The sequence below is a fragment of the Oreochromis niloticus genome, linkage group LG7 (assembly GCF_001858045.2).
Source record: "Oreochromis niloticus isolate F11D_XX linkage group LG7, O_niloticus_UMD_NMBU, whole genome shotgun sequence".
In the NCBI taxonomy this organism is placed as follows: Eukaryota; Metazoa; Chordata; class Actinopteri; order Cichliformes; family Cichlidae; genus Oreochromis; species Oreochromis niloticus.
Window position 1 is genome coordinate 29,747,213 of NC_031972.2, and position 15,899 is coordinate 29,763,111.

At 36.8% G+C, this 15,899-nt stretch overlaps 1 protein-coding gene across 3 annotated transcripts in view; it reads right to left on the reverse strand.

The window, feature by feature from the left end:
- The window catches only part of igsf9a (immunoglobulin superfamily, member 9a), a 51,851-nt gene that overhangs the window by 14,191 nt on the left and 21,761 nt on the right, over positions 1-15,899 (reverse strand). For 2 of the 3 annotated variants that reach the window (XM_005470399.4, XM_005470398.4), the window contains exons 7-11: positions 12,589-12,730; positions 5,828-5,973; positions 3,021-3,163; positions 1,363-1,503; positions 756-872 (exon numbers count right to left, since the gene is read on the reverse strand). In XM_005470399.4, the coding sequence (XP_005470456.1) occupies positions 756-872; positions 1,363-1,503; positions 3,021-3,163; positions 5,828-5,973; positions 12,589-12,730 (689 nt within the window). Of the gene's footprint in view, positions 1-755; positions 873-1,362; positions 1,504-3,020; positions 3,164-5,827; positions 5,974-11,045; positions 11,086-12,588; positions 12,731-15,899 lie in introns of those variants that run through there. The other variant, XM_019361292.2, reaches the window with a different exon arrangement.

Here is a 15,899-nt window from a genome sequence, read left to right on the forward strand (position 1 = left end):
TGGTCTAGTTACTTCTTAGACTAGTCAAATGGCAGCAAGAGCATCTCTTATTTCTGTAATGCGACTTATTTTTAAGTGAACTGGAAAATCTGCGTAGGATATTATTATACAAGAGATGAGCTCAAATCCTTTAGATAACTAAGAAGATGGCATGTTAAGTGCCTACAGCGCAACACACCATAGAGCTGTACAGGACTGTTTGCATTCATCCACACCTCCTTTATCCATGTTCTTAGATGAGGAGGAGGAGGATCAACTAGAAATGAATAAATTAGACCTCTGTCCTTTGGAAGCCTAAACAAAATTTTTGCCAACTGCAATCAAAACACACGCCTCCTACATGATACAGCTCCACCAGCTACTACTACCCACAAGCTAAGGTCAAGTGCAGATTTATACGATGGGAGGGGTTAGGCAGTCACCCCTCAACGTTTTTTACTGGATAAATTTATGTATACATCCCTAAGTGCAAGATGAGTCATCATGAGTCAAATGGATGCAGGGTGGAAGAGTGAAAAATATTGTCTTTACTCATTTAGAAAAGTACATCAGGAAAACAATAACTGGAAATGTATCTGTTTATATACACCCAGACTGCATCATATGTACTCTATGTCCTGTGCAAGCACTGACTCATGTGTCTGATTCTGATTTCTGAGTAAACAATATAAATTGAGGTTCCGTGTAAGCATTTGCACTGACATGAATAAAACAGGACAGCTCGCTTTTTAAATAAACCACAGTGGGTAATTTACCTTGCTCCAGGTCACTTTAATTGTTGGGTCCACATTTCCTTGACAGGGGATAAGCAGGGTTCTACCAGCCTCCACTTTATACTGTTTCTCCGGAGTGATGCTGAATGAAGGGGGGTCCTGCGAATTGCCAAAACAATATAGCTGAATTAAGGAGACCGCAGCAATCCCAACAATGGATTTTAAGACTGGATTACTGCCGCTTTGGACAAGATTATCTTAATAACAAAAGGATTAGCCACACAATTAACTCCCCAATAGTGCCACCATTGTAGTTACTCTGAGTTGACTTCTATTAATGTCAGAGGGCTCACGTCAGAGTAAAAAGGTCAATAAAATGTCGTTTCTCTTAAAGTTTTTAATTCGCTGTGACAGATGCAGTTGTGGTTAATTAAAATTATCTCACAGTACTGCAATTGACAGCTCAGTCATAAGAAAAGGACAGATTTGGAGGCAGATTCAATGAGCTTTTAGGTCACATCTAAACCACAAAGCCAGTATTTGTGGTGCGTGAAGTGTAATCTGTCTTATGTACATCATTACAGTGGCTTCATGGGATACACGGTATCCCTGTGGTGAGACACCCAGGTGGCCTGGACTGCACGCTAACCTGTAGAATTACACTAGTTGGTCCAGATGTGCCCATAGTGCCATAGCTGTTGTACGGAGTACACCTGTACATGCCCGCTGCATCATCGTTGACAGTCGCCATGAACAAAGAACCATCTGGTGCCATGGTCCATCCAGGATACTGAGAGAAATGCACACATTTACACACCTCTCACAGTAAGAGATTAAAAGGAACTAGCACACACATTCTTGAATAATACATAACATAAATGTTAAAAAAAAACAACATATTTTAAACAAGAAGTAGGCAGAATGCTCAAAGAGCTAAATGGCAGGAAATCTGTAACCAGGCAAGCAAAATATGTGCCTGTCAGATATGTATGAATGATTCACTGTAAAGTAAGTAAAGTTTTTGATATTTGTAGTCCCTGCTACACAGATTGCATCCAAATGGCACAGTTTTTGCAAGAAGATATTTACAATAAATGTGAAAAGATAGGGTGATGATCAGTTTGTCTGATTAGAAAAGATTATTTCTTTTTTATTTTTCTCTGTCAGGTCAGTCCAAACACACATAAAAGAAATGGCCTGCAAAGCTTTCAAGCATTTGCTTTTAAAGCGGTAAATTTTCAGTCATTTTTTGTTCCATTAAGTCACAGTTGGAAGGCTTGTGTTAGCTTTGACTGTGCAAAAGGTTGCCACTCAGTCTAATGAAGTCAAAATTGCTATCATGCCCCCCCCTCCCAGAATGAGGCAGTAAGAAAGTATTACTGCGGGTATGAGAGCTTGTGACATCCATGGTAGAATTGGAATAATTGGCAGAATAACAGCCTGACTCTAGCGCCTGTGTCCCACACTGCAGGAATCTATCGCATGTCCTGTGGTGCATCTCATCTGCTGACATGTCCACAGCTCAGACATAAAGCACTGAGGAGGGGGTCAGCTCAATGTGTGAAGATGAGGGGAAAGGAAGTGCGTGGCTCTTTTGCATGTAAAACTAAGGGAATGATTTAATTTTAAAAGCTGCTTCCCAAGGTCTTACATTGTTTAACAAAAAAAAAAAAAAAAAAAAATACATAAATATATAGATATAGATAGATATAGACATATATCTATATATATGTGCAACTATGATTTTTTTTTTTAAAGAAAGGACAAAGGTTTAGAAAAAAAATGCTACTCCCCTCCCCATCTATAATGGTTCCTACACCCATTTATCCAATGAGATGAGATGAGCAGTAGATTGAAGTGAAAGTAGAAAAAAAAAATAGAAAAAGATGGGAGCACATGGGGCAGTAAGGAATGCCTTAAGGATGGCTTTCAAAGCTTTTAAGACTGAAAAAATTATGCCACTCTATTAAAATGTATGTAATTGAATGGCCTTAGACCTAAGAAACAGAGCATATTTTGATGAGTCAGCACAGGAAGTGTGCTTTTATAATGTTTAAATAACTACATAAATAGTAAATAAATATAGTAAATGCTCACAGCTATTGATTCATAAAGCTCACAGCAGTGTTGGACAAATTGTGCATTCTGTACTAATAGAAAACAGCCAGTGATTCCTTGTGAGCATCACAAATCAATAGTCTAGTGTTGGGTGCACAGAACAGGGGATAGAATTTTTTTTTAAGGACACAGCAAAGGCTGATTATTAAGGAAAATGTGTGGTTATGTGGAAATTATTATTCTTATTACCAAAGACAGGTCGACTGGTTCTCCGTCCTTCATCCAATCCACACGGAGCAGCGGGGGCTGAGCTATCACTGGGCAGGAAACCACACCATCCATACCTGTGGGGAGGTAGGTTTCCTGGGGCATTTTTAGTGCCTGGGCAGGGTCTGAGAACAGTTAAATAGATAACTATTACAAAAATAAATAACATTTTAGGCACTCAAATACTTTACTGTGTCAACACAGAGGAAAACCACACATACCACTGCAGAGGAACTGTGCCATGATCCATAACTTATTTTGAAAAACAATTGTTTTGTTGTATTGCATTTTCTGCAAGTCTGTGTATTCAGTATAGGAAGTTGCAGACTGTTATTTGCAGTTGACTGAGTACCTGACAGAATAATATATTTCACAGGCAAGAGCAAAATGTTAATAGAGAACTGTTTACAAAACCTTAAAGAAGCCTCACCAATAAAAAATACAAGAAGTGGAAGAAACAAGACAAAAATTTAAAGGTTTAAAGGGAATGTATGGTCTAGTTTTTTACATCAGTTCTAGAAACTGTGCATCTTTTCATTACAGTTTAGTTCAGAACCAATTCTACTGCTGACAGCAGAGCAATAAAACACTGTATCTAATGTGTCCGTAATCTTATTTTCATCTTTTTGATTTAATTTATATAGATTTCCTTAATAAACACTGGTTATCAGTCTCATCCAGGAACTTTGTTATTTCCACTGTACCTCTGCTGAAAGAAGGTATGGATATCCTTTGCCTCTTTACATTAAAGGTATCAGTTGCTTTCACTTTCCCACTGTCTGTTATGTTATTTTCTGATATCACTGTTTCAATATATAAAATATGACTGGGGCTTTCCTATTGGTAATTAAACTAATCAGGACATGTTTTTTATGACTTGGTTAAAATGAAGCTCAAAAATAATGTTTGTGACTTTTCATCACAGTGTTTGTCTACAATCTTTCTAAAGTGAAGACTCCTACTCCACACGAAAGAAATATATGGAACATATGAAAGAAAGCTCAGACTAATTGACCCTTTGTCATCAGCAACCCACAGTAACCAAAACATGTCAAATATGTAGTAAATCCTAACTGGTATTGGCAGATAAATGCATCATATTACAGCCCAAAAATACCTACTCACACTAATCATGTTATGGTTTCCTAAATATTTTATTCTCTAGTTTAGTTGTGATTTTGTTTTTATCTTTGTCAGAGACCATGGACTAAACATCTCTTGCCCCTGGGCAAGTAAAACCTAATTTCAATACATATTTGTATTTTAAAGCCTATCAAACATACTAGATACAAATAGAAATATGTTTTCAAAAATACATACATCATCTCCACTCCCCCCAACAGAAATATACACACTGTAAAACCTCTATATGTACATGTACCCATCATTCAATAAGGAGACCACCCCTTCAATATATAAGCAATATAAAATATATGACACAGGCTGGTTTCTTAGAATCCACTTTCTTTTTGCCTCTAAAGAAAAAAGAATAATCTAGACATTTTCAAGCCATAGGGGAGCTTGTTCCTTGCCTTAATGGACTTAGATGAAAAGGAGGATTGTGCAAAAGCTGCGTTTCTTTACTCTATTTTCACACAGCACAGTTGATCCTAAAGCTTTGGTTAACTGTGCCGAGGAAAGTTGTTCAGAAGTTATCAGTGCTGAAAGCGCAGCATAGTGAACTAAAACAAGATGAACAAGTCAAAGTTTATTTGTACTGTGATGCAAATGGACTCTGTTTCTTTCTGGATGACCAAGCTACTCAATGCCTGACTTACATGCAGGTGTGTCAGCTTCCCCTACTATCTGTGTTAGCCTCCTGCCATCTGTGATGCCAACGCTTGATCGATTTCTATCAGCACCATCCACTGAAACACTATCTAATGTTTCATGCTCAGACCCCACAGAAGTACATCTTTGATAATATTTCTTGCATCTGTGTGTGTTTTAATGGTTTGAGGGTTACTGGGAATGACTAGATTATTCTAGGTGACAAAGGTTTTAAAATCCAGAAATGTTACACAGGCAGTCCTTCTATGTGTACTCTTACCTTGCCATTGAAGCAGTTTCTAAAAATAATTAACGCCAAATTACTGCCAAATTTCACAAGTTTTCAAGGAAATTTAGGCCCTCAAAAGGGCAATTAATTTGTCAAAATAATATTAAACTGAGCAGATACAATGGGGCCTTTACACTGTGAGTGCTCAGGCCTTAATGATAATAATATTCATAATAATAGAGGCAATAATGAAAAGAAATGAAATTTGAAGGAAATTACAAATAGTCTTTTAAGGACTCATACTGGCTCTGTGATTGGATGAAAACTGGACAACCTTTATTCTGTACTGCAGAGGTTACTAAGTAAACATTGAAGCGCTTTCTCTAACAGACTGATTCAGCTCCACTGCCACAAGGACAGACATGGAAAATTGTTCCATACTTGATACAATATCTCTATAATGCAACACATCTGTCTAGCAGACAGTTGTACCCTGATGTTTAACAGTTAATTTCAGCTTACTTAAAACAGACACTTCTGAGCCAATTAATGCTTTACTATTAACTGCTTTACTACTTTTGTAGCCATTTGAAATGTTGTTTCTGCTTTTGTTACTGAAATATTGTACTTGCTATATAGTACATTAATTAGTGTATGTTTAACTTATTTAAGATGTTGTGTGTTGTAGTTTAAAAAGAATTGACCAATCTGGGATAAATGAAGTACACAGTAAATATTTCTTCTTATGACATCTTATTATATATTAGCCACAGAGCACACACAAACGTACGCATCACTGTGAGGATGGCAGAGGCAGTTGGCGGAATCAGCAGGCCATTGGTTGGCACACAGGTGTAGTTGCCAGAGTCCTCTGGGATGAGCCTGGAGATAAGTAGAGTCCCATCTACCATGATCTTCACTCGTGACTTTAGAGACCTTGAGAAAAACATCAGTATGAGAGCAAACCAGCTATTATAGAATAAGAGAGAAATATTCTCTAGCACATTGTCAGAACATCAAAAGTGTAGGAGGTTTTTTTATTTTTATTATTTTTATTATTGTTATTCACTGCTGTGTGCAGATGGAGGTTAAGGACATTTCATTTTATTTCAGTTAGAGTGAGAGGCAGCGTGCCCACTCATTTTATACATCCTTACTTTTTAACAGAAGGAAAAAAAGATAATTAAAAACAAACAAACAAACAAATCCATCTAACAGGCTCTGTGACTTTGGTGTTATGTTTAGGGGACCACCTTCAGCCACATTCACATTCATGTACTATAAGAAACTTGGATATTTCTTAGCACTACTGTTTTCCTCTTGAATTTAAGAAAAATAGGCTGTGCCACTGAATATTTTAGTTGTTTCAGTTTCATGTTAACAGAGTATCAAATGAAAAATGTGATATAGGTCACTCTCAGGCCTGCAGAGCTTTTCAGGCTCTTTTAACTCAATTATGAGGCTTTACGGCACATTTACTGTATCAGTCAGTCGCAGCAGCGGCCAGCTTCTTTAGCAAACAAATCTCCATCAAACCCTCGCTATGTTACCTGCCTCAGGAACAAATGGCAGACACACAGAGGACAACCTGCAGATTAAAACTGGAAATGGTAAGAAGTTGTTTTTTACCATCTTACAGGAGGTCAAAGGGCGATTATTGGACGTACTTTTCTTTATCCTCAATTTTATTCAGCAGCACTAGTGTCATGAGTGTGTTGTGATGTCATGTCAAAACTAAAATATGTCATCAACTATGGAATGAATTGCTATGGAAAATAGACATATAGAGAATGTAGCCACATATTTACATTTCCTTAAATACTTTTTTCCCCCAGGTTAAAAGTGTCAGCTTTAGTTGATCCAGTACATTATAATTAAATACCTGTAATCACCTAATAAAATTACCATTTGCTTCAGCTCTACTTTTTTAAGCAGTAATTAGCAACTAATTGCAAGCTAACATGCTGAACTAATAAGGCAACCATAATACCTGCAACAGCATGTTGGCATTATTGGTGTAGACACAAAGCCATGCATGTGTTAGGGTATAGCACAAAAGTGCTACTGTGCCCAAGGCTTCAGCACTAAACGGCCTTCTCACTGTTTAGGTGAAAAATGTAATATGCAGATCATATTTGTATTTGTATCATATTTCGCTAGCATGGGTATCATTTTTCAGGGAGTTACTGATTCCCCTTGTGGTAAAATAAATAAATAAATTAAAAAATAGGAAAAAAGAAAAATCAAAAAAGGTTTTCCTAAGGTGATTTACTTATGATAAATGATAGACGTACACGGCTCATTCAAAAAAATTAATTGTTTGCTTTTTGTTTGTTTGTTTTTTCATACATGGAATAATTAGCATTTTTAATTAGCAGTTTCTATTCTAATAACTCAGCAAAAACACTTAATATTCACGTTACTCTTGCTCTCTGAAGCTAATACTGCCCTGTTTGGCATCGATAACTTGTAGGTATTTTTTGCACAATTATCCACCAGGCTGTTGTAAAATGTTCTACCACTCCTCCATGTAGAGTTCAGTCAACTGTATTATGATAGAGGGCTTTTTTTCCATGTACAGCCCATTTAAGTCCTCCTACAACATTCCTCACTAGGACTTTCCATAACTCTTCATCACTTCTCTTGCAGCCATTCTTTGGCTGATTTGCTAATTTGATGAGAATCATTATACCATCAAAGGGGACCCTTCAGGTTCAACTATTTATTTAATAAATTCATAATATCTTACACAGCAAAGTTAATAACTGCTCATAACTGGGACTCAGAGACTGCCAGCTAACCAGTCTACAGTCATGACACTACACATAAAGCATGTCACAAATGTGACGGTCACAGCATTTGTGACTTCACAAATCGACATTTGAGTTATCAGTCTGGAACACAGCAACCCAAAAAGCCAGGCATATAGAGTCTTTAGTTTTGGCCTAATGTTACTTTTAGGCAGCCAAGTCTTTTCCTTGCACATCTCATCTGCAGGTCAGCACATGTACTTTGAGACCAACAGTAGCAAGAGTTTCCTGTAGGTCCTGGAATAAACTCTAGGAGGTTCTTGGAGACTTCTTTTTCCATCAAACACTTTACTCTTGGGCTAAATTTGCTGGGGCAGCCATTCTTGTACAAAATCTTTTTAAGTCCCTTGCCAGACTCATAGGCACCCAAAACTTTTTTTTTTGAATCCCTTACAGAGTTCTTTAGATCTTGACATGAGAGGACACACTTCAATAGCAAAGAAAACACCAGACTCTTGATGTCATACTTTTTAAATAAGACAGGTTCCAGCTCTCACTTCTAAAGAGTGTCCAATCATTGGCACCCAATCTGGAACACCTGATCCGAAATTTATGGATCTGAAGGTGTTACAGCTGTAGGACTTTACTTACTGTTTCCACATGAATGACTTTACTTTTTGTAATTAATGCTGTGAACATGAAATAATTAGTTTGAGAATAGTGTCTTTCTTAAAGGTACAAAGGTCAAAATACATTGAAAATATGACAAATTCAAGGGGATGTGTTGATTTTATTATTTATTTTTTTATTTTTTTTTTGCCATGATTGCATCTTCAACCCAAACAACAGCATGAAATCGAAGTGTAAATGGAGAAATGAATACAGGAAATCTATTTTGGCACTGTCAAAGAGCACCTCACTATTTTTAACAAAGAAATGAAAAAAGGCTTATTTCCCAGCATTAGTCATAGATAATCAGAATAATCCTCATATGCTCTACTCAGCTGTTAACAGCAATATATATCAGGTCCAAAAAGCCTCTCTGAACCCCCCCCCCCCCCAATCGAAATCCGGTTGAGTATTAACCCGAGTATAATGAACAGTAATACCTGTTATAGAGAAATGCTCAAGGGGAGAAGTAATGCAAATTAAGCCCCCAACCTGCTCAACTGACCCTATCCCAGCCACTGTTTTTTAAGAGACTGTTCAATTGTCTGGTGCATGATACGCTGGCAATCATGAACCATTCCCTGCTCACTCCATCTTCTCTCTGGCACAAAACAGAGCTTTTATGAAACCTCTCATACAGAAAAGCTCATTCGGTGCTTTACAGTTTTCAGGGCAATATCTTTTTTCTTCTTTTAAAGTGACATGACTGATGCTTCTGCAACATCAGAGTTTCTTCTCTTTTTTATTTTTATTTTATTTCTGTATTTTTCTTTGTGTTTGGAGACTACAACATAATGTTATCTTTTATTGCCCTTTACGTAATTTGGGGGTAAAAAAAATAAGTTAAAAACCATGAGATAAATGAAGTATTTTGGCCTGTTTATTGTCTTATAACATTGTGGTGAAACTGCACATTTACAAATCCAAGAGACACAAAATAGATGCTGTCTCCAGTATTTACAAACTAATAACCTTCTTCATCTAACACCTGCCGAGATACATTTCTGATTCCTCTGTTTCATTATCTATCAGCGAACTTTTGACTTGATACCTTTTGACCAGCTGATACTAGAGTATCTAGAGTATAGAGTATTGCAGTGCAATATATGTTTTTTCCCTATTTTTAATCACTGTGCTCATTAATATTTAATTTCCTGTATATTTGCTGAATGAGCCAAGCCCAGTGCATATGAGGCATTAATTCATAAGAAAATAGACACTGATTTAGAAAACTGCAATGTGGTACAATGTTGTTTTTCATATCAGCTAATGGGTGTTACCCTGTTGTTTACACCTGGACAAACAGAGACGAGCCACACTAGTTAAGAACAACTGCAGGTAAAATATGAAAACAGAGGCTCGTCTGTGACTTAAAATCCTTAGCACAAAATGTCAAGCCCCAAACAAGTAATCTCAGTGTGTGTGTGCGTGTGTTTCTTTTTTTCCTTATTTAAATTTCACATCTGAAGTAGCAAAAAAAAAAAAATTCACCTTCTATCATCTCAGGAATATTTCTGGTGTACAGCTCACCCTCTCTCCTAGGCATATACCGAAGGAATAAAGCATTCTTTCATCACTAGCAGACTTGATTACTGCAAAGCGCTTTCAATTCTGGGCCAGCAAAGAAACCTTTTAGTTGTGAGTTCTTTAACGTGGCCCTTAGATCACCACTGGACTGTAAAAACAGTTTGTGCAGTCAATGTTACCTCAGAGTGAAAAGAAATCACTCCGTGCTCATTTTCATTAATTCAGGTCTGTCTAGATGTTTTACTTGTATCTAGAAAACAACAAGTCAAGTCAGGTGCTTATATACTTATTCAACAGTATGCAGGGACATGTGTGTTTGGTCCATGATGAATTCTGAAGCATGACAACAACTGCAAATGCATAGCCTGAAAGACTATCTCCAGGTCCAAGTAACATGACAAATAAAAGCAATTCATGGTGTTATTTTTAAAAGCATTTCTTATTTTTGGCACTAAAAGGCTTGAGAACAGTGATGTGCATATTCTGGCAGACAAACCACAGATCACCTTAGACATTCCCCATGGGACACTAAACACTCAGTTTTTATGAATAACAAAAAAACATACAGCCTGCATTGGGTGTATTTTTCCTTGGTACTGTTGCAGTTTTATAACAATTTTACATTTGCCTGGTAAGTTTGTTGCCATTTTAGTGCATGCAAACATTAGCTATTAAACTCAAAGAAACCATACTATGCATTGCATTTACCATGCATTATATGCAGCATCAATGAGGGTTTCATAATAAAGTGATCTTTGCATGAATGTATCCATGTTTCCAGATCAACAGAACGTATGGATCCACGTTTACCTGACATTTTTGAACGTGAGTGACAGGGGGTTTGAGTGCCTTATAAATAATTGAATGATAAAACATATAAAATTGATGACTTCTGGCTCAAATTGCTGTAAATTTCATGAGTACATTTTGTGATCTCATGTATCCCTTTATTTAATGCAGAGTAGGCTCTGAAGACTCGCCCTCATTCACCAAAACGTAATCAAAACCAAACCAAAACGTAATCAGTATATACCAACATGTCTGTGCAAAGAGGACCAGTACCTCCTCTTTGACTCCCATCACCCTCTGGAACACAAAGTAGTGGTGGAGTAATTAGGACCCTACACCACCGGGCAGAACATGTTCCCTTTAAGCCTGAAGGGAAAAAGAAGGAACACACACATGTAAAGGAAGCACTTAAAACATGTGGTTATCCTAATTGGGCGTTTATAAAGTCAGCATAGAGGCACAGAAAAGAAGATCAGACACCAGCGAGGGAGGATAAGAAAGACAGACGCAACAACATTGTCATCCCCTATGTAGCCGGTGTACCAGAGAAACTCAGGAGAGTTTTCTCCAAGCACGACATCCCAGTGTACTTCAGACCCAGCAACACACTCAGACAGAAACTGGTTCACCCGAAAGACAAAACACCTAAACGCAAACTTAAGAATGTGGTGTATGCTGTACAGTGCAGCGAGGAATGCCCAGACCTCTACATCGGAGAGACCAAACAGCCACTTCACAAGCGCATGGCACAACATAGAAGAGCCACCTCCACGGGACAAGACTCAGCAGTCCATCTGCATCTAAAGGACAAAGGTCACTCTTTCGAGGATGCCAATGTTCACATTTTGGACAGAGAGGACAGATGGTTTGAAAGAGGAGTGAAAGAGGCCATCTATGTCCACTGTGAGCGACCATCTTTGAACAGAGGCGGTGATTTACGACACCAACTGTCTGCCATCTATAATCCAGTTTTGAGATCCCTCCCCAGACGCCTTAACGCCCACTCACACCCTGGGCTATCTGACCTCAGGAAATCACATGATAGGGTGGGGCCAGGTTTCACAATGAGCTCACCCGAAACCCTGGCTGATTAGGACCCACACCCGCTTTCACACCTTGGCTCATGTGATTAGGTAGAGGATCATCAGGGGGTCCTTTGTCCCTCTTTGGGGGAGAAACTCCCACTGCGTTTAAATCTGGGACTCCCCACCAATTGACCCTTAGAACTGAAGAAGCTTCTCGGATGAGAGGTGAAATGTCTTCAAGCAACTCAAAGAAGTCCAGACGCTTTTCTTTCCAAGCTCCTTAGACAGTATATACCAACACGTACAAGATCTGCGCCTGTTTAATAAAGACACTCTGCAGGCTGCATGTTAGTTATTGTCATGAAAGTATTCAATGAACTGACACAAGTACATGTCAGACAGACTTTTAAGGAATGTTCTGGATTTGTTAAACCCACTGAATTGGGCTTTTGGGTGCTATAATGCCTAGCACTAAGACATACTGTAGGAGGAGGTGAGGTTATGCTTCTGGTAAATTTTCAATACAGTCACTATAAAGTAAATCTCATCACTTGTACAGCCTGCCCAACATGTTGGGTTCTTTTTTTTTTAATTTAAATTGAAGAGTTAATGTGACAAATCTCAGTAATTGTCCACTTTTTGTGATTTTCCTTTTTTTTATGATACAAAAGATAATGAAGGCAATCTTGAACAAAAAGCACAAAATTAGATTTATGTAACAACCACTAAGCTTTTAAAACATTCCCGGAAAAAAAAAAAAAAGATAATAATCAAAATGGCAGTTCACTCACTCTATGTGATAGACATTTTCTCCACCTTTTTCCCACACGTATGTCATGTTGGGGGGATCTGCCACTGCCTGGCACTGGAGACGTGCATCTTGGGACATGTTCAGAGAGGTGTTTTTGGGAGGTATGACAATGACAGGCGGACCTGGAGATGCAGGATACAAAAAGGCTGAGTGCAGGGTTTAATAATAAAGATTTCCTTTTTTTTGTCTCTATAGTTATTAAATAAATAACCTAAAAATCTAAGAAACAGTTTCAGTTTGGCAGAGGACACAAAAAATTAATAAATAAGTACAATTCCTTTGTATCTAGATGAATAAATTCACCTCATACAAATAACAGTTTTAACAGATTTCTCTTTCTCAATATTCACCCTCACAATATGTCCCTTATCTACACTAGGTGTCGTATTCTCCTTTAACTTTAATGACTGTTTTGCCAAAAAGAAAACTGAATTGGAAGGACCTCTTAGGAAAGAGCTGTAATTTAATCAAATAATGATAAAAGACTCTCAAATAGATGTTGCATCTATTCTAGTATATTGCATTCTCTTTTAATTAAATTATACTTCCTGTAACCTTCACTATCTTACACCTTTTTTATGATGCAACTAAAGACAGTATATTGCTCAAGTATTAAAAAAATACTTAAGCGTGATATAAAAGATGCCTTATATGTTTCAGTACAACATAAATACATCAGTAGCTCGGTATTATTCTTTAACATTACGCTGGACTACAGTGTTCCTCTTGTAGAGGAGTATAGTATGTTGTCTTCCTTTTGTTTTGGCTGGTCTCAGAGGAAACCTGTTTTACCCTCCATGAGAAATCTACTAATTTCTTACATTCCCTTAAAAATCTTATTATTCATAGGAGAGAAAAAAATGAAATAATCTGTGATACAAAATATCCATCTAATAAATATCAGAATGAATTATTCATGAAATGCATGGTAGCGAAAGACCCAACCACAGATAAAGTGGGAAACAACTGGATATTTAATGGTAGGTTAAATAGGCTGTAGATTGGTGAAACGTAATAACAACAAAAATAGATGCTAAAACCTAATAAAAGAAACAAAATACAACACAACAAAAGTTGAATTATAAGAAGTAGATGTTTACTGAGAAATGAAAATAAAATCCCACTTAATACCCCATTGGCTTTTCAAACATTTCTTTTAACCCTAACATTAAATAATCAAAACATTGTGCCATGTTGCAGCGGTCCCCATCACGTCTTTGCTTGACCAGACACGTCACATACACTGTATTTTTACATCTTTTACATTCTTTATGAGCAGCCCTTTGTCCCTCTCCAAGGTCTGCTGGGTCCTTGTTCAGAAACCAAAGTATGTACTTACTTAAAAATTAATATTGTCAATATGTGCCATACAGGTGATAAGCTGGAGCATAGACTTCTCCTGTTATTAGTAACTGATTTGTCAAGACACTATTTTGTAGAAATAGTAAACACAGCTCAGATTGTACATATGTGAGGCCAGTGCTTAAACATTTTTAGTGAAGTAAAACATTATGACATCAATATATCTGACAAAAATCCATACATATATATACAGTATATAGAGTACAAGGTTGCTCTATAGATGTACAAATGCCCTAAACTAAGAGTATAGGCAATTACTGGAATATTTTCTTTGATGGTTAATGTATCAGTATGCATAAGCACTTTATATTTTAGCATTAAAAATATCATTTTAATTAATTACTGTTGTTATCTCATAATTTTCAAATTTACTGTTTTACAAAAGAAGCAGAAAAATTGTTAATGACATTATTATTTTTTTGATTAAGATGGCAAACTACAAATATTTACTTGCATTCCTGAACAGATAAATTAGTTTTAGTGGTTGAATGATATCCTTGTCAGAGAAGTCCAGTGTGCTGACTCAAATTTGGGTTTAAGAACATGATTTAATTGGTTTGTTATTTGTATAGTAAATGAGCTTTTTACAGCTTTCTGAAACATTTGCATTTTTTTTGTTTTTAATGATAGGTAGTGTTAGTCACTGTATGTAAGTGCAGTACATTAAAATTTAACTGACAAAAGACAATTAAGGTATCATTGCTTTACTATTTAGAAATGAATCAGAGCCGCTCTACTAGACAAACTATGTAAAAACATCTTTGCAGAGTTACCCCAAGCATCTTTTAATGTATATGTAATATGTTTTTTTCTGTTTTCATGCCATTGCACACTGGAAACATTAACTATACATAAAGTTTCTGGTTCTGAAAAGTGAAGCCAATGCATAATTGCCTTAAACAGTGTTCTTTCTAAGGAGGAAGTGACTCCTCTGTCTGGAGAAAGAATTTATATATAGGATGTCATATATATCTCATATGCAATTCATATATGACAAAATTAGCCAACATTTGACTAAATCTGTAACTTCACTGCTGAGTGAATGGTGTTTATTATATAAAGTATGGTTCCACTTGTGGTAAAAGGAAGATAAGATTTGGTATACTTTAGAGCAGGTTTATGTTTTGATTGACAAGTATGAGCATAGAGTGCCCTCAGTTTGTCAGTCACATCTACCCATGAGATCTGTTTTCAAAAATCTGAGCTGTCTTATGTCTTAAATGTTTAACTCTTGGCTTCAAAAGTGACTTTCCAAACTAATGGGAGATCTCACAGAGGCTGCATTCATCACTTATCTATAGTCTATGACCTGACACCATATACACCAATAAATCAGTCAGTCTCTAGCTTCCTAAGGTTATAATGGTTGACTGAATCTTTTAACACATGAGAGTTTCTACAATGACTCTTTTGAAGCCTTTAGTCGTGGTGACAAATGTGCTAATACAAACCAAGCCAAAAGTCAAAAAGAAAAACAGTGTGTGAATACACCAAAGCAGCTGAAAGGAATTTGTCAAACGCAGCTATTTTAGAGTGCCATTACAATGCCACATTTATCTCTTCCCTGACCCACTCCAAACTTGTATTAACATGTGTGCTCTTTGCAGAGAGCTAATAAAAGAGATCTAACACCACACGTCTTATATACATATATAAACAAGATCATAATCGCTACAGCGCTCATTACTGAACAAGTTTATAATCATAAATGCATGACATATATATGCAAGAGTGAGTGTTTAGAGGTTACTTAAGGCTTTTAGTTTGATTCCATCCAGATCAGCCATTAGTCAGTAATCCATCTATGTGGCAATGCTTCAGAGAAATGCAGCCAAAGCTCAGATAATGTGACTTAGAGTCGTACGTGCTCATGATTATTATTTCAAATGTGGCCACTGCATCTGTGAGATTCCAAAATTAAGTGAAGCC